The 19,958-nt window shown below is 35.1% G+C and overlaps 1 protein-coding gene across 1 annotated transcript; it reads right to left on the bottom strand.

Annotated features, from left to right (window-relative positions):
* Positions 1–12,813: 12,813 nt before the first annotated feature.
* Positions 12,814–19,661, bottom strand: LOC124171677 (aquaporin AQPAe.a-like). The gene is made up of 6 exons (XM_046550911.1): positions 19,507–19,661; positions 17,926–18,175; positions 16,702–16,845; positions 15,151–15,384; positions 14,723–14,803; positions 12,814–13,471 (listed from the first exon to the last, which is right to left on the bottom strand). The coding sequence occupies exons 2-6, from the start codon at positions 18,145–18,147 to the stop codon at positions 13,349–13,351; spliced, it is 804 nt and encodes a 267-aa protein (XP_046406867.1). The 5' UTR covers positions 18,148–18,175; positions 19,507–19,661; the 3' UTR covers positions 12,814–13,348.
* Between the last annotated feature and the right edge of the window lie 297 nt (positions 19,662–19,958).

Raw genomic sequence — 19,958 nt, 5'->3', positions numbered from 1 at the left:
TTTTATAGCAATAATATTCAATTGTGTAGTCTCGTATCTCATTTTTCTTAGTTTGTACTAAAATCATGTTTATAGCTATAGAATTCAATTATGGAGTGTTATTTCGCTTATTCCTTACTTTGTACTCAAATCCCGTTTATAGAATAAAAATTCAATTCTAGTGCATCATTTTGCATTTTTCTTACTTCACAATGACGTTATTGTAGCAATAAAATTCTATTTTTTAAGGTCATTTAAAATTTTTCTTGCATCATAATAAAATTGTGCTTAAAGCACAAAAATTCATTCAACTTCTTACTAAAATCGTGTTTATAGCAATAAAATTAAGTTCTTGAGTGTCATCCTCATTTTTCTATCATCACACTAAAATCGAGTTTATAGCAATTAAATTCAATCCTTGAGTGTCATTTCGCATTTTTTCTTACTTCGTACTAAAATTGTGTTTATAGGATTAAAATTAAATTCTCGAAATTCATCTCCAACATTTCGTACTTCGTATTGAAATCATGATTCTAGCAATAAAATTCTTTTCTGGATTGTCATTTTGCATCTTTTTTAATTCCTACTGAAATCATGTTTGTAACAACAAAATTCGAATTTGGAGTGTCAGTTCACATTTCTTTCAATTCGTCTTGAAATAGGGTTTTTTAGCAAAGAAATTCAATTCTGTATGGTCTATTAGCATATTTCTTTTTCATACTGATATCTTGTTTATAGCAATAAAATTCAAGTTTAGTGAGACATTTCGCAATTTTCTTAATTCGTACTAAAATCGTAATTATATGAATGAAATTCATTTCTCGATTGTAGTTCACTTTTTTTTAATTCGTCCTGAAATCGTGTTTATAACAGTTAAAGTCAACTCTAGAGCGTCGTTCCGCATTTTTTTTAATCGGTGTGAAATTGTGTTATTGCGAATAAAATTTATTTCTGGAGTGTAGTTAGCTTTTTTCTCACTTCCTTGTGAAATCGTGTTTTTAGATATGGAATCATTCCTGGAGTGCCATTTTGCGTTTTTCTTACATCTTAATGAAATCGTGTTTAAAGAAATTAAATTAAGTTCTTGAGTGTCATTCGACATTTTCTTTCTTCATACTAAAATCGTGTATTTACCAATAAAATTCAATTCTAGTGCATCATTTTTCATTTTTCTTGCTTCGCATTGAAATCGTACTAATACCATAAAAATTCAATGTGTTAAAGCCATTGCAAATTTGCCTTACATCGTACTGAAATCTTGTAGAAAGTACTAAAATTCATTCCTTGAGTGACATTTATCATTTTTCTTACTTCCTACTGAAATGGTGTTTATCACAATAATATTAAATTCATCAGGGCCATTTCGCATTTTTCTTTATTTATACTGGAATAGTGTTTAAAGCAGTAAAATATAATCTTGGAATGTCATTTCGATTTTTCATACTTCGTACGAAAAAAGTGTTAATAAACATTGAAATTCAATTCTTAGGTGTCATTTCGCATTTATCTTACTTCGTCGTGAAATTTTGTTTATAGCAATAAAAGTCAATTCTGCAAGTCATTTCGCATTTTTCTTAAATCGTACTGAGATGGTGATTATAGCCTTAAAATTCAATTCTGGAGATTCATTTGGAGCTTTTCGCTAATCGTACTGAAATCATGTTTCAAGCAAAAACAATCATTTCTAGAGCGTTATATCACCTTTTTCCTAATTCGTACTGAAATTGTGTTTATAGCAATAAAAATAATTTCTGGAGTGTCATTTCAGCTTTTTCTTACATCGATCTGAGATCGTGAATTAAGGCATTAAAATTCAATTCTCGACATTCATTTAGAGCTATTCGCACTTAGTATTGATATCATGTTTCTAGCAAAAAAAAATATATCTGGAGTGTCATTTCGAATCTTTCCTAAAGCGTACTAAAATCATGTTTATAACAACAAAATTCAAATTTAGATTTGCATTTGCCATTTTTTTCACTTCGTCCTGTTAAACGGGTTGATAGAAATAAAATTCAATTCGGCAGTGTAATTTCGCGTTTTTCTTTCTTCGTACTGAAATCATGTTTATAGCAATAAAATTCAATTCTAATGTAACATTTCGTTTTTTTCTTAATTCGTACTGATATCGTTATTATAGCAATAAAATTCATTTCTGGAGTGTAGTTCGCTTTTTTCATACTTCGTAGTGAAATAGTTTTATAGCAATAAAACAAAATTCTAGTGCGTCATTCCACTTTTTTTAATCATACTGTAATCGTGATTGCAGAAATATAATTAATTCATTTCTAATGTGCACTTCGCTTTTTTCTTACCTCGTACTGAAATCGTGTTTATAGCAATTAAATTCAATCCTGGAGTGTGATTTTGCATTTCTCCCAGTTAGTACTGAATTCATTTTTTTGGCCATAAATTTCAATTCTGATGCATCACTTCGCATTTTCTTACTTCGGACTGAAATGCTGTACACAGCATTATTATTCAATCCAGGACTTTCATTTTGACATTTTCTTACTATGTACTGAAATCGTGTTTATAGCAATAAAATAAAATTTTGTAGTGCAATTTCGAATGTTTCTTACTTCGTACTGAGAAAGTGGTTATAGCAATATAATTAAATTCTGGAGATTCATTTACAGCATTTCGTACTTCGTATTGAAATCATGTTTATAGCAATAAAATTAAATTCTGGAGTGCCATATCCCTTTTTCCATACTATATAATACAACCGTGTATATAGCGATAAAATTCAATTCTGGAGTGTCATTTCGCATTTTTCCATTCTTCGTGCTGTATGCGTGTTTATAGCATAAAATTTCAATTCTAGTGCGTAATTTAGCATTTTTCTTACTTCGGACTGGATTCATGTTTATAGCAATTATATTATATTCTGGAGTGACATTTTACGTTTTTACTTATCTCGTACTGAAATCTTGTTTATAGCAATTAAATTCAATTCTGGAAGGTCTTTTCGCATTTTTCTTACTTCGTACTGCAATCGTATTCATAAGAATAAAATTCAATTCTGGATGTCATTTCGCACGATTCTTACTTTCTACTTTAATCGTATTTATAACAATAAAATTTAATTCTTGGCGGTCATTTCAATTTTTTCTTGCTTCGAATTGAAATCGAGTTTCAATCAAATATAAGTACGTAATTTCTAGTACGTAATTTTATTCTTACTTCTTACTGCAATCCTGTTTATGGATATACAGTTAATTTTTTGAGTGTGTTTCGCTTTTTTCACTTCGTCCTGAAATCGGACGTCCAATATTTCCAATTCATTTTATAATAAAGTCCAATATTTATCAATTCTGGAAGGTCATTCAAAATTCAAATATTTCTTGCTTTGAAATATTATCGTGTTTATAGCAATAATAATCAATGACATTGCGTCATTGTGTTTTTTTCTTACTTCGTACTGAAATCGTGTTTATAACAATTAAATTCAATTCTGGAGTGTCATTTCGCTTTTTTCTTACTTCCTATTGAAATCGTGTTGATAGCAATCAAATTCAATTGTAGAGTTCCATTTCGCATTTTTCTTACTTCGGAATGAATTTGTGTTTATGGCAATGAAATTCAATTCTGGACTGTCATTTCGTATTTTTCTTACTTCATACTGATATCGTATTTATAACAATAGAATTCATTTCCAGAGTGTGAATTCCGATTTTTCTTACTTCGAACTGAAATCGTTTATGAACCATTAAAATTCAATTCTGGATGTCATTTCGCATTTTTCTTACTTCGTAATGAGCAATTGCATATATTATACAATTCTGGAAGGTCATTACAAATTTTCCTTCCTTACCACAAAAATCGTGTTCATGGCAATAAAATTTAATCATGGAAATCATTTCGCATTTTTCTTACTTCACACGGAAATCGTATTGATAGCAGTAAAATTCGATTCGGCTGTGTCATTTCGAATTTTTCTTACTTAATAATGAAATGGTGATGAATACAAAAAAATTCATTCTGAATGTCATTTCGCATTTTTCTTACTTCGTACTGAAATCGTGTTTATTGCGATAAAATTCCTTTCTGGAGTGTCATTCGCCTTTTTTCTTGCTTCGAACTTAGATCGTAATTATATCAACGAAATTTAATTTTGGAGTATCATATCGAAATTTTCTTACTTCGTACTGAAATCGTGTTTTTAGCAAAAATTTCAATAATAGTGCTTCATTTCGTTTTGTCCTCACTTCGTACTGAAATCTTTTAATAGCAACTATTTTCAATTCTGGAGTGTCATATTGATTTATTCTCCTACGAACTGAAATCGTCTTTATAGCAATAACTTCAATTGTAGTGCGTCACATGTTTCTTTCCTGTGCTGAAATCGTGTTCATAGCAATAAAATTCAATTCTTGAAGGTCATCTCAAATATTTCTTACATCCAACTGAAATCGTGTTTAAAGCAATCACATTCATTGTTGGAGTGCCATTTCGCATTTTTGTTTCTTCTTACTGAAATCGTTTGTACAGCAAAGAAATTAATATCTTGAGTGTCATTTCCTATTTTTCTTTCTTCATACTAATTTCCTATTTTTAGTAATAGAATTCGATCATGGAGGGCCATTTCGCATTTTTCATACTTCTTACGTAAATCGTGTTTACATCGATGAAGTTCATTCCTGAATGTAATTTCGTATATTTCTTACTTCGTACTTAATTCGTGTTTATAGCAATAAAATTGAATTCAAGTCGTCAATTCGCATTTTCCTTACTTCGGACTGAAACCATGTTTATAGTAATAAAATTCAATCCTGAATAACATGTTAGTATTTTTCTTACTTCGTACTGAAATCGTGTTTATGGTAATAAAATTCAATTCTGGAGTGTTATTTCGCACATTTCGTATTTCGTACTGATGTCGTATTTATAACAATAGAATTCATTTCTGCAATGTCATTTTCCATTTTTCTTACTTCATCCTGAAAACATGTTTCTAGTATTAAAATTCAATTCTGGATGTCATTTCGCATTTTTCTTACTTCGTATTGAGCACGTGTTTATAGCATTAATATTGAATTCAGGAGAATCTTTTTAGAAATTTTCGTACTTCGAATTGACATCATGTTTCCAGCAATGAAATTCAATTCTGGAGCGTCATTTCGCATTTTTCTTAATTCGTACTGAAATCTAGTTGAGAGCAATTAAATTTAAATCCGCAGTGTCATTTTGCCTTTTACTTATATTGCAATGAATTCGTGTTTAAAGTAATAAAATTCAATTCTGGATTGATATTTCGCATTTTTTTAACCTCGTACTGAAATTGTGTACATAGCAAAAAATTCAATTTGGGAGAGTCGTTTCGCGTTTTTCTTACATCGTACTGAAGTTGTGTTCATAGCAAAAAATTCAATTCAGGAATGTCATATCAAATTTCTCAAACTTCCTTCTGAAATCGTGTTTACCGCAAAAGAATGCAATTCTTAAGTGATATTTCGCATTCCTTCTACTTCGTACTGAAATCGTGTTTATAGAAATAAAATTCAATTCTGAAGTGTCATTTCGCATTTTACTTGCTTCGCACTCAAATGGTGTTTATATCATTAAGTTTTAACTGTGGAATTTAATTTTGCGTTTATCTTACTTCATACTGATAATATGTTTATAGGAATAAAATTCTATTCTGGAGTGTCATTTCGCATTTTTATTACTTCGTACGGAAATCCTGTTTATAGCAATAAGAATATCTAGAGTGACATTTCACATGTTTCTTTTCTGTACTGAGATCGCGTTTATAGAAATAAAATTCAATTCTGAAATGTTATTTCGTATTGTGATAGTTTCGTAGTGATATTTTGTGTATAGTAATAAAATTCAATTCTGGAGGGTATTTAAGCATTTTTTTACTTCGTACTTGGATTGTGCTAATAGCAATAAAATTCAATTTTGGTGGGTCATATTGCATTTTCCTTTCTTCCTACTGAAATCGGGCTTACAGCAATAATATTCAATTCTGGAGTGCCATTTTACCTTTTTAGTTACTTCGTACTCAAATCGTGTTTATAGCAATTATATTTAATATTTGGGTGTCGTTTCGCATTTTTCTTACTTTGTACTTAAATCGTGTTTATAATATTAAAATTCAATTATATAGTGTCATTTCGGAATTTCCATACTTCGTATTGAAATTGTGTTTATAGCAATATCATTCAACTTTGTAGTGTTATTTCGAATTTTTCTAAATTCATACTAAAATCGTGCTTATTGCATTCCAATTCAATATTGGAGTGTCATTTCGCATTTTTCTTATTTCGTACTTAGATCGTTTTAATAACAATAAAATTCATTTCGGGATTGTATTTCGCAATCTCTTACTTCGTAGTGAAATCGTGTTATAAAATTAAAATTCAATTCTTTAATGTCATTTTTTTTCTTACTTTGTACTAATATTGTATTTAGAGCAATAAATTCAATTTTGGATGGTAATTTCGCATTTTTCTAAATTCTTCCTGAAATCGTGTTTGAGAAATAAAATTCAATCCTGGAGTGTAATTTCGCCTTATTACTTATTTCGTACTGAAATCTTGTTTATAGCGATAAAATTCTTTTTTCGAATGTCATTTCGCAATTTTAATACTTCGTACTGATATCGTGTTATAGATGTAAAATTTAATTCTGGAGTGATATTTCACATTTTTATTACCTCGTACTTAAGTCGTGTTTTTAGCAATTAAATTCAATTCTTATGCGTCTTTTCGCATTTTCTACGTCGGACAGAAATCGTGCTTGTAGAAATAAAATTCAATCTTGGAGTGCCATTCCACCTTTTTACTTATTTTGTTCTGAAATCGTGTTTATAGCAGTATAATTTCATTCTGTAAAGTTATTTTGCATTTTTCTTACTTCGGACTGAAATTGTGCTTGTAGTAATCAAAATCAATCCTGGAGTGACATTTTGCCTTTTTACTTATTTCGTTCTGAAATCGTGTTAATAGCAATATAATTTAATTCTTGAAGGTCAATTCGCATTTTTCCAACTCCGTAATGAAATCCTGTATATAGCAATAAAATTTCATTCTGGAGTGCCATTTCGCTTTTTTCTTACTTGGCACTGAAATCGTGTTTATATAAATAAAATTCAATTTTGTAGTGTCATTTCGCTTTTTTCTTACTTCGAAATGATATCGTGATTGGAGCAATAAAATTTAATATTTGAGTGCCATTCCGCATTTTCCTTACTTCGTACTGAAATCGTGTTTATAGCAATAAAATTCAATTCTGGAGTTTTATTTCGCGTTTTTTTATTTTTGCTGAAATTGTGTTTTTAGCAACAAAATTCAGTTCTGGTGTGCAATTTTGCATTTTTCTTACATAGTTCTGAATTCGTGCTTATATTATATATTTTCAATTCTTTTTAGTCATTTGCATTTTTTTCCTTCGGACGAAACTCATGTTTGTAGAAATAAAATTCAATCCTGGAGTTTTATTTCGCCTTTATGCTTATTTCGTACTGAAATCGTGTTTATAGCTTAAAAATTGAATTCTGGAGTAGCATTTCGCCTTTTTACTTATTTCGTACTGAAATCGTGTTTATAGGAATAAAATTTAATTCCGGAAGGTCATTTTGCATTTTTCCATATTCGTACTGAAATCGTGTTTACAGCAATAATATATAATATTGGAGTGCCATTTCCCTTTTTTCTTACTTCGTACTGAAATAGTGTTTATGGCAATAAAATTCAATTCTGTAGTGTCATTTCGCTTTTTTCTTACTCCGTACTGTTGCTATTGTACGGCTTACAATTCCATTCATAGCAGGAGTGTTAGAATGTATTGCTAGGATACCGAGGAAGCATGACGTGGTCACAAGGTTCAATTGCAAAACATTGTAAGTAAGTACCTTGACCAAAAGATCGTATCCCGCAGGCGCTATGCGAAGGCGTGTACACAGCGCCATACTCCTGCGGAAAATCATATGTTGGGCAAACATGCCGAGGAATGGCGACAAGGATGAAGGAGCATGTGAGAGCCACTAATGAAAAACAACTGCACTTGTTTGCCATTGTAGAGCATGTTTGGAGTGAGGCGGGCCATAAAATTGATTTCGAAAAAAGCGGAGATAGTGGCAAAAGAGATTCGCTTCTACCCAAGGCAAATCAGGGAAGCAATTGAAATTCACAAAACACAAAATATAAACAGGGACAACGGCTACCCAATCAGCAACGTGTGGAAGATAGTGCTGACCAATCAGCGCACAGAGGGAGATCGGCCAGTGGTATATAGGACGGCAAAAAATGAGAACTTCTCACCTTCGACCTGAAGACGAAAGCAGGATGGCTTTCGAAACTGTTGTCGACCATAAACGACAGACGCGCCTGGATAACCCGAAAATTAGCAGTCATCGTGAACAACGCCGCGGAAACCTACGCACGAATTGACATCTCTTTCTAAAATTATTTATTTGGATTTATTTTCTTTCTATGCTTATTCACACATTAATTACTTTGTTATATCAAAGTGGAAAAGTTCTTCTGTCATTATTTATTGACAAAATTAGTGCATGAAAACTTTATTCACTCATTTTAGGCTAATTTCGTTACTAACGGTTGTATTATTTATTTAAAGCAAATAATTTGTTCGTCTAGTTTGGCATAGCAATACTCTTTACTGACAAGTGCGCGATAACTTCCATTCCTTCGATCGTTTACAATACCAACGAGAAGACCACCAAACTGAGGACTACGAGTGCACTCAAATGTGCGACGAGCTACCTTACCTGATAACCAAACTGATGACCAGCGAGAGACAAATAATAGTAACTGTCGTATCTGTATGGCACATTTATAGAGTGACTTAAAATGGAGAAAATAGGCGTGTTCTAGCACGTCAAAAAGAAAAGCAGCGAGCACGACGCAATGAAATTGTACGATTCCGCAGGCACTGTGCTCATGTGATCCTGGAACGAGAAGCTTTCAACTGCGATCCGGAAGTAGATTTATGTGCCGAAAAATCAGTGAAAATTGGGGAAATATAGACTATTTTGCAATACCCTTACGCTTAAAAAAAACAGCAGTGAATCTATGTTGTGCTGATGGAAAAGTGAAATCGCCACAATTGTTGCCTCCACCATATCCATTACGATCATTTGGTTCTCGTATCGGAAATGATTCAAAACACTTTTTAGCTAACAATCAACATTTTGACAGTTGTTTACAAATGAATTCATTTGATGAAACACATTTTGTGCAGGAAAATTTCATGTCCACTTAACTCATTATAACATAATTTTGTCACATAATGATGAAATTCTAATTTGTATTCATTTCAGAAATAATGTTACACTTCTTATATAATTGCAGGTACAAGGACAAGGGCAGCATCATTAATACATAGTAATGTAGTTATCATGCCGTAAACAATTCCAGTAACATCTTTCCTGCAAACATCATGTTTGTAACATGTTTCACTTATCTGAGATAGAGTTGGCCTTTAAATTGTAAATAAAGGTGGAAAAGCAGAAGAACTCTCGTCAAATACACCTCCATAAAAGCAGAAGCTCTAATATTGTCTTTAATGGTTTCGCTTTCCTTTCAGCACTTCCAAGCGCTCACGACATACACTTGTGGATTTGAAATTATGGTTCACGGTATTCCCCGCCGTACGGTATTACCCCGGTCTCACCTATGTGTACCTTGCGGAATTCCCAACAACAACTCACCCTGTATGGTTGACGGTAAGTGTTCCAAGCGATACTCAAGAGACCTTTATTGCTAACAAATGCTAATGCGAAGTGTTTCAATATAGTTGGGTCGCTATGTAAGCAGCAACGGAGCACTTCGGCGTATATTTTCCTTTGCGGTCCATAAAAGACACCCTACAGTAGTCCATTTGGCACATTATCTAGAAAATTGACAGCGTGTGCATTTCAATCAAGAGAACGCGGCGGTCAGAGCGGAACGTTCACTATCGACCATATTCACAAGTTTCTTCTCAGTTTGTCAAACAGATGTTTACGCTCGCAATTTGTTGCATGCGGATATGCCACGCTATTACACGTGGAACGCATCATCGACGTCATTTCAGCGTCGGAAACAAGGAACACCAGTTGAAAATGTAGCTACTTGCTTGAGACTCTCTTGGTCGTATTTACACAGTACATCAAAGTAACGACGAATGTTACTATCTTCGATTGTTGTTGATGAATGTTCGCGGTCTGACATCGTTTCAACAACTGAGAACCATCCATGGACATCTCTGCGAGACTTACCGTGAGGCGTGTTAACTATTACTGTTGCTCGAGAATGATTCTCATTGGGATGATACGCTCAAGGATTCCATCATATCTTAATAGCCGCATTAAAATCTAACCTTTGTGCTATTATCATATCGACATGTTTCCCCTGGAATCGGAAAGATTTGACGGTTAAACGTAGGGATGACATGTCAGAGGATTTTCTGCATCGCGTACTCTGCCAAACATTCATTCCTGCACTATAAACGACGTTATGAATTGACAATGAGACATTAATCATGATAGAAGACATGTGTGTAATAATAGAAAATAAATAATTGTCATGTTTGGGCATAACAGCACCCAATCGTCCAATGCGCGATGCATTTAACAACGAGTTACTAACAGTAAAACAGTATATCACTGAAGCATTGGCCAGAACAGTTCGGAAAAATATTCCACAATTTAATCAACAGGAAAGGATTGCGAACGATACGTTAATAGAAGCTGTGACTACTGGATCCTTTGAGAGGAACTTACTTGACGCTCCCGCTGGGACTGGAAAAACGTAACTAACTTCATTGCTATTGGCGAGGATCAGATCTCAAAATGAAGTTGCCCTAGCTTGTAGCATCAACTGGAATAGCAGCAATTTTGTTAGAAGGTGGATGAACTTCACATTCTGCCTTGAAATTACCATTAAGCATGCAAATCAGCGAAATACCAGCTTGAAACATAGCCTAAAATAGTGCAGTGATGGAAGTTCTACAGGTATACCAATAGATCGTTTTGGACGAATGAACGATGGTCCATATGGGGTCACTGGAGGCAGTAGACAGACGTTGAAAGATCGTCTGGACGACCAAAACGTTTTTCGTGGTGCTATGATTTTGTTGTCAGGTGATTTCACTAAACCCTTCCAGTTATTCTCCGCTCAACTTTTGATGACGACATAAACGTCTGCCTAAAATCATCAAATTTGTGGTGGTTCGTAAAGTAACTAGATTTGACAACTAACATGCGAGTGTTTCTGCAACAAGATCACTCTACAATAGCGTTTTGAAGGAGTTATAAGTCATTGGAAATGGTAATGTTGCAGATGACACCTTGACCGGATTCATCACATTACAAAAAGAGTTCTATAACTTCACAGACTACAAAGAGGACATCATTCAGCATTTGTTTCCAAAAATATCGCTACAGTTCAAAGCCATAAATGGTTGAGAGAACGAGCGATATTGGTGTCGAAAAACAAAGATATTGATGTTCTTAATTAGATCACTCAGAATTTTCTTCCAGGAGAATTATTTTCCTTCAAATCAGGTGACACAGTCATAAATCAGGATGGTTTAGTCAAGTATTGCACAGATTTTTTTAATTCACCATAATTGCGTGCACTACCACCGCACAATTTACAGACAGTTGTAATCATGAAGCGGAAATTTAATCAACCTTAACCTCAATTTAATGCTTTACGTCATTGAGGCAACGATCATCAAGGTAAAATACAAAGGAGAGGATGTTTTGATCCCGTATATACCGATGATTCCAGCGGATTTACCATTCGATTTTAAGGTTTTACAATATATGGTGCGTCTGACTTTTGCGATGACCATGAATTGCCAGCCCAGTCAATATATAGAAGTTCATGGAATCAATTTGGATTTTCCCTGTTTCACACATGGACAATAATACGTCACGTGTTCACGCGTCGGAAAACAGTCATCTTTGTACACTTACGCAACGCAAAAAATGAAAAAACTATAGGTTTTCAGAAGGAATATTCTAGCCTTATGTAGTTAGTACCTTACAGTATAGTATGGCGTTAAATAGTAATGTCAATTATTTCTTATTTTCCCTAAGATCATACATACGTAGTTGTATTACTTACGCAAACGATTTCTTGTGTAACCTTTTGGATAGGTTACAAAGATTTCGTTGATGTGAATGATGGAAGTAAGTAAGTCCAACTATTTGTGATATGTATTTCGAAAATCCAAATCGAGTGGCACAACCAATGAAGACATTCCTACCTCTGCGAACCTCTAACTACGCCACGCTATATATATTTTAGGATGGAATTAGAAGTCATTAACTCAGTTACTTATTTGTTATTTATATCATCCCATCAAATGTGTGAAACATTAGTCTAACATGTACTACTTCTGATCCTGATTCAATATATGTGAGGAAGGGAATTTCTTAGTCATAAATATGAAAATGGTAAATTTTTGGGACAGTTGATCAATTTCCTCTGATGGTTACGACACAGTAAATTGTCGTTACAGTCCAGGAAATTATTACAGTGGTACCCGTGCAGTATAAAATAGGTGTAATACTCAAAGTTAAGTTTTCCAAACATGAAGCAAATAATTGGTGGGAAATCGGGTTCTCTTCCAAATAGTATGATGGCCTCTTTCCTTGAAGTTTTCAATTGAAAAATATAAAATAGAGATGCTTAAATGTACGCTATTACCCCGCTCTCCCCTACACGATGACAATGTAATCTGCAGTAATGCAGCTGGTCAAATTTATTAGGGAAAGTGGAAGCCTGTGAATGCTACTAAAGTCAATACTTTATAATTGAAGTAATACTTTAATAATTAATAAATAGAAAAAGGGGGAAATCAAAGGAGAAAATATTGTGTTAAAAAGATTTATTACAATATATATTCAAAGTATTCGACACAAGGACTAGCAGTTGAGAACTTTTAAACAAGTATTATCATGCCACTTCTATTGCTCTTGCTCTTCTACTCCTACATATTTAAAGTTACGAAATATCTCATTCGCTTCTCACAATTTTAAAAATCGCCACTTTGTTAACATCCCAATTGAAAAACCATTTCATTTCCGAGGTTAAAACAATTTGCAAAAGTTACCATGAACAAATAAATTTTAAAAAGCTATTTACTACATCCTTGAAAAATTATTTTTCCAATGATCACATTCTCATGTTAAAAACCATAAAATGAAATATTCCAAACACAAAATTTTTCAATTAAGATAAATCTAAAAGTATTACTTCCATTGTCAGCGAAGGGTGGAAGTAATGAAACAATAGTAAAATTATCACCGAAATTATGCTCTCAAGGGCATCTTCATCCCTTTCGTGGGACAGCTTTGTCATCATTCGGTATTTGAGTGCTGATATCATGCGCCGGCTGAGTAGTCGAGTTACTGGTGAACCATTTCGATGTTATGCTGTGTAATCTCTGCCAATTTCTTCGTTGATTTCAGCATATACTTGTAAATAATGGCGGAGAGCGCTGCACCAATGATCGGTCCAATCCAGTACACCTATAATTACAAGCAAATATTGGGTTAAGCGATAATGAGAAATCTTCCACAAACGGCAAATGAGCATGGAAGAATAGCATCATATAATTGATTTCTGTCCAAAAGAAGGTCATGACATGGACATACGTAACCACAGATGGACAAGAAAGATTCTTTTCCTTTCCCAGTGAATAGACTTCTTAAATTATTCTCTGGATCGCCACCGGGTTAGGAACTGCACAACTGCCGAAGTTTTATCTCCGACGCGGCCATCTCAACGACGCCAGTCATGCAGTTCCTGACCCGGAGGTGATCCCGAGAACACTTTACGAAGAAACAGATTTATAGTTTTGCGAGGGAAAATAGAATCCTTCATAATTTCTCAAAGAATGGTGACCACAAAACAATTCATTAGCAGGTAATATTATGCTTTTAACGAGCTCAAAATGCGACCAACTCAACACTAAGAATAATTATAGGAAGTACAGCAACATCTCCTTTCATCCAGGAAATAGATGCGTTCATTTACTAACCAAGCATGTAATGAAGACAGATACACAATAAGGGAGTAGTCAAGACAACGATTTTGATGGACCAATTGAGAATCTTTTCTTCGTACTAACCAATCAATCCATACATCAGGAAGTAACACTTTCGCAATGAACTTGACATAGGAAAGTGAAATAAATAATTTTTTTGCGGCTGTCAAAGAGACCATCTGACCACGCCCAAAAGTCCATTGCAATGGTGTATTTACTTGAGAAAATCTGGTCACGATAAAATAAAAAAAAATATTGAAATTAAATATGTTATGGCGTCACCTTCTCTAGAGGTAGCGGTATTGCGGCCAATTTCATATCTAAATTAAGGAGCGAATTGTAGGTATAGTATAGAGACAGTTAAACCAGAGTTGGTTGAAACGATTAAATGAGATGCTGAAAATAATGTGCGACACACTAAATAGTAAATAGCAAAACGAATTTCAGCAATTATTATGTAACAATACAAAGGCCTAGGACATTTACGCATTCATCAAAACTACGGTTAATACAGATACAAAAAATGTTTTTCAGCATTGCTGCATTAAGAAATGAGGGTTGAGGTCATCTGAAGAAACCATCGTGGGAATCTGTAGAAGTTAGTTCAGCGTGGCTTCTGCTAGCCAAAGAGTAGTCATCATACGAAATTCAGGATACGAGAAGTATAAAGTTAATCATGTTCGAAAAATGAGGCAAAGGGATGGTTTTCAGGGAATGGGTACAACTAACTCACCCAGTGATGGTCCCAATTACCGGCGAGAGCGGCGGGACCGAGGCTACGAGCGGGATTCATGCCACTGCCAGTGTACGGCACCTGGAAAAGAAAATCCTGATTGAGCAACTGTCAAAGCAATGGTGTAAGAATGCAACGTTAGAGATCATTTCTGCATGCAGGAATTATTCAGTTCGTTCGAAAAACTTCTTGCTGTACACTAAGATGTGTTCAGAGAAATTCATTGTCATTTTAAATGGCTCTTCAATCTTTCTTTTCTCACGACTAAAGATAATTAATAACTTGCTATATAAATGTATTAAATAAACAATACTCGTTGGACCCATCATAGTCCTTTTTTTAAGTATTGAATTGAAATCATTGGCAAGTTATTCCTCATACAATTTTCTAGTTTTTTCCACTCTGGTGAAGCCTTTTCCTCTACTTACAGCAAGCAAGTGGCAGGTGCCAACCGCCAGACCTATGACTAGGGGTCCAGGGGATGCTGCAACAGTTGAGCAACCGCTGGTTTCCTCGGAGCTCAAGTCACAGACTGCGTGCACCACAAACACCAAGACAGCAGTAATGAGAGCCTCGATGACAAGACCCTGTCCTGCAGTCACGGACCGACCCAAAGACACACTGCCAAGTCCCAAGGCTGCTATTTCACTCGGAGTTATCGCCTGAAAGTCAAGAATCCTTGATTAAAAGTAGATAGTTTTTGGGGCTACCGTTAAGTAGGCGGCGAAGGTCTGCAGTATCACGCGCTATATTATTGCATAGTAATTATAAATCATTACCAATTGAATAGGGCAGCAGTTTAATATTGTGATGAAAACAAGTTATTTTGCATTTGCATTATTAAATTGAATTGAAAAGGCCAGTTTTTCTAATGAAAATTGTGACATGGCTTACGCGATTATGGTCATCACTAAGTACGTAATTTAGGTTTCCTCTGATCTGCGATTGCGAGTAAGAAACCTTATCAAATATAATTAAGTAAGGGAGAAATGAAGATAGCAGTAATTCCAAAATTGAAAAGTGATAGCCATCTAAATTAGAGTAATACGATTGATTCGCGGCTGCTGACATTGGCTAGCGACTGCTGTCTTCATTATAAATAGCCCAGAAAAGACAGATCAACAGACTGGACTAAGTTATCGTGAATATGTGCTGAATATTTACTTTTTCAGCCGAAAGGCGAGCCGTAATTTACCGTAATTCCACGTAAGCAGTATTTTTTCGAGCAGCAAGCTTTTTTTAAAAATGCATGTGGTGGCGTGTTCTCCAAGAATTAAGTACTTTTAAAAAGCAATCCAAACAATCCAAGGAATGCAGCCAGAAAGGAATTTTCTATTGGTCTAACTATGACTACGGGTGGCAATTAACGATTACATAAGCACACTCCGAATTCCCATTGATAGAGCAAGTGATTCTAAATAACCTGGTAATAAGTTGAAATGCATAGTCTCAAGAATCGGTACAACAATAAAAAAGAAATTGATAACGATCGACTGAGAACTGCTAGACACAAAAAGAGGCCTCTTTGAATAGATCGCATTAAAAATTTATGCATAGTGCTGATTGGTAATAAGGGTTAAATAAAAATCTATTTGGTCTAGGGTTGAATTTCCCCTTCCTTTCTTCTAAAATATGTCTTTCATGTACACCGTTTACTTCATATTACAGCATAGAATAAGAAAATATTCAGAAGAGAATTGAATGGTTTCAGGCGTAACTTCGTTAAAGCGATTCGTTATGAAAAATTAAATGGAAGCTTTGTGCTATTTAATGCGAAAGCACAAAATTTCTTCTTTTTCATTTTTCAGAAGATAATTGGGATTGAAATTTTTACGTAGGATATCTATCGATGAAGAATCTGTTAACAATATCCAATACTCAACTTTTTCCTCTAACTCGACTATATAGCAGCTGATGGGACTTCGTTATGCGCTTTCGTTATATTGGGCTTGCCAAGAGAGGTTGCATATATTACTCACCTTCAGAATACCAGCACCGGCGAGCGCACCAACGCACTGCGCCAGGATGTAAAGTAAGGCACGGAGAATAGTCACTTGGCCGGAGACGAGCAGCCCCACTGTGACAGCGGGGTTTATATGACCACCGCTTACGTGCCCCGTCACCTGATAAGAATTGAGAAAAGTTAAAATACATATGTGGTGGTGCGTTGCGTTTGCTGGACGAGCTGTCAAAGCAAACCGCAGAAGTTGCGAATACTTCATAACTTTCAAGTTACATTTAGGTTCCACTCGGCTGTGCAAAAACTTAGGCTTCATGCAGTAATGAATTTAACATTCATAAGTATAGTTTTGCGGTAACAAAAGCAGGTTTTTGTAAATATTTTGCATAAAAAATACAAACATCAAAAATAAAATACACTTGGTTCCTTGCGCCAAAGCAACCCCTTCCGTCTTCCGTTAAAACTCATCAACGTTCCAATACAAACTTATGATTCACAAAAAAAAATGTTCTTACTAAGCTCCTTAACCAGGAAATCCACTTGCATTAGTATGAAAGCGATAAGTCAGTTTGTTTCAGAATGGCATCATTCATGGATAGATAATCTTCACTTTCAAAGTCAATTAGAATTTAAAATAGAGATTCTTTCCAGTCTTTCTACTTATCCCGCCTGCAATTATGCAATCCAAGAAACTATGAAGCTAAATTTTACTTCAATTATTTTAGTCTATGTTGTGAAAACATTTATATTTTTTCTAAGTAAGAGAAGATATAAAGCAATGAATATGAACAAAGAAAACTACCTAATTCATTAGGAAATTCAAAATACCACCAAAAAGGATGCTCGACTGTTAAATTTGTTGTCGTCTAACGCACATTTCAAGCGGCCGCCAAAAGTCTCCTCTCGCGTCACTGATTGACCAATTCAATAGAGTTTCACGGGGAAATAAGATACAATTAGGGGTAGTCACCGAAATTTAAATGCATGTTAATATGATCTATCAAATTCAAAACTATTCTATGCCACTCCTCGTAATTACTAACTTTATACCGAACAAAATTAGAAGAAAGTGGATCAAAATGAACTCATCACCGCGCCGCGGACATCTTTCAAAACAGTTTAAAAACGACAGAAGTAGCCACAGGAAACAGCCTTCTACGAGATGGAATTGAGTCTCCTATGCAGCACCCTGGAGCAAATTCCTCGAACACATAAACCTGAACGAATCAATCTGAGTACCCACCTGAACCATTGTAGCGACGGTAAGTCCGAAGCAGAGAGCGATGTGGAGAACTGAGGGGGCGTAATCTTCACTCCATCCGCTGGACGTCGAACCACACGCCACGAGCACCAGGAAAAAGGTGCCGAGGCATTCTGCAACCAGGGCTCGCCATATGGAGCGGTTGGACACATCCGAAACGCCAACGAAGTTTTTCAAAAGGGAGCTGCTACCCGTAGTACTCATTATATAGCGGGTGAACCACAAGTAAATACTGTAAATAAATGGAAGATGGTGCGTATAAAACATTTACATAGAATGTGCCAGATAATGGCGTACTACGTTGAAACTTGGGCCGTACAATATTAAATTCAAGCGTATTCATAAGGTTTTTCTTTACATTCCTATATGTTGAGTCGATTCCATGAAGACACGCCAGAGACAGCGAATGAATAGTAAATATAGTACGTCAATAGCAGTTTAATGAGACTTAAAAAGGCCTTCACCAAGCAACAAGATAAAATACAATGCTTTATCCTCTAATGCACATGAAGGGAGAGAATCAACCCAAACGCCATTAATGAACACACCATTTCAAGGAGAGAATTAACATGGCACATTTTTTTGATAGCTGTAAGTCGATCCACCATCATGGAAATGCCACCATGCCAACATGAAACGTTCTCATGCTCCTAGCTTTAAATAGTGTTCTTTGAATTAAAATAAATTTATCTCCATATACGACATGGATAGACATGAAGTCTAATAGACTCACTCGTAGAAATAAAAATGTGACTTAAAAATGCATCTACGGAAATTATGCAGCTTTACTTTTAAGTAGAGGGAAAATTAGAAGTCTACGAAGTACCCTCGCGTTTAGCCTAGTCCGAAACTCTGAAAGTCTCTATTCATTGCGAATTATCATGCAAAATAAATAATTTGCAGTGCATAACGGAAAAAATTCCTGAATAAACCGTCAAGCGTATGATCATTCAATGAAAATTTAAACGAGTACTATTTTTGCTTGTATGATCCCGTGACCGATGACAGTATGAATGATTTAATTCACACGATCTTTCACCTTGTGCAGCGTCCTTAACGTACAGTTCAGAAGCACTCAATCCACTGGGATATCAAAGCTTCCAAGATCTATCAAATAATTTCACCACCACGTGTAAAATACGGAGGTGGAAACTCGCGTCTTCAGCTTCGAAACCGAAACCCTCCAGGATTACTGACTTGGGATTTATATCGCAAAAATAATCTACAATGCTACAAGTCTCTCATACATGAAGCACCTTTAGGAAATATCACTACAAAATGATAAAGAGGATCGTCCCAGCGTTGCAAAGACACCGATTGCCAAATGCCCCCTAATATATAGTACGTAAAACATGAAACACTGAAAGCATCCCAATAATTTTAACTGTAAAAATAATAAGATGAACTCAAAATCGCCACTCGTCATTCAAAGTTTCCCGATGGTGCACATACGGAAAACACCATTATTGACAAACTATGAGCTCTTAAAGAAAATAAGGCGATTACGGTCGCCTTCATGGGAATACCAGTTGGGTATAATATGCAGATAAAAATATTTGTTACCTTAAAATCTTCGAAATATGGTGTCCTTAAGATTGCCTCCGCAGTCGGAAGAGCCAGACCTATAGACCTATCACGATATCGAAAGTTGAACCTGCACCGCTGCAATGACACCTCTACCCTCAGTTCTTGACGTGTGGTTGTAGGACTAAGGAAAGCCTTGAAGGCCCTACCGACTTATATACACCGTAGTGAGGTGGGTAGGGAGGTGGTAGGGGGTAAGCCTTCCGTTCAGAGAGGGGTAAATTTTTGGCTGGGCGAAAAGGACTACTACCGGAATGAGTGAGGAATATGGACGCATTAGAATAATGTCTTCCCAAAATAGCGCAACATTCACGTGTCCCTACTATCGTTGTTGACTTTCCCTACTGCACGTTCCGCCTCGTTGAGTCTGCAGGAGGGCTTCAAGTCGAACAAACTGTAATTTTTATTATCTCGCGCTATTCCGTCTTCTA

The sequence above is a fragment of the Ischnura elegans genome, chromosome X (genome assembly GCF_921293095.1).
Source record: "Ischnura elegans chromosome X, ioIscEleg1.1, whole genome shotgun sequence".
In the NCBI taxonomy this organism is placed as follows: Eukaryota; Metazoa; Arthropoda; class Insecta; order Odonata; family Coenagrionidae; genus Ischnura; species Ischnura elegans.
The sequence above is the reverse complement of the archived record's forward strand: the minus strand, read 5'-3'. Positions and strand labels throughout refer to the sequence as shown.

What these genes read in the sequence shown, in the direction of transcription:
- LOC124171677 (XM_046550911.1), bottom strand. Translation starts at nt 18,147, where the DNA reads ATGAGTACTACGGGTAGCAGCTCCCTTTTGAAAAACTTCGTTGGCGTT. An exon ending in CCGTCGCTACAATGGTTCAG is followed by an intron (nt 16,846 to 17,925) that starts GTGGGTACTCAG and finishes AATTCTTATCAG; the next exon opens with GTGACGGGGCACGTAAGCGG. An exon ending in GTAATTGGGACCATCACTGG is followed by an intron (nt 13,472 to 14,722) that starts GTGAGTTAGTTG and finishes TTGTAATTATAG; the next exon opens with GTGTACTGGATTGGACCGAT.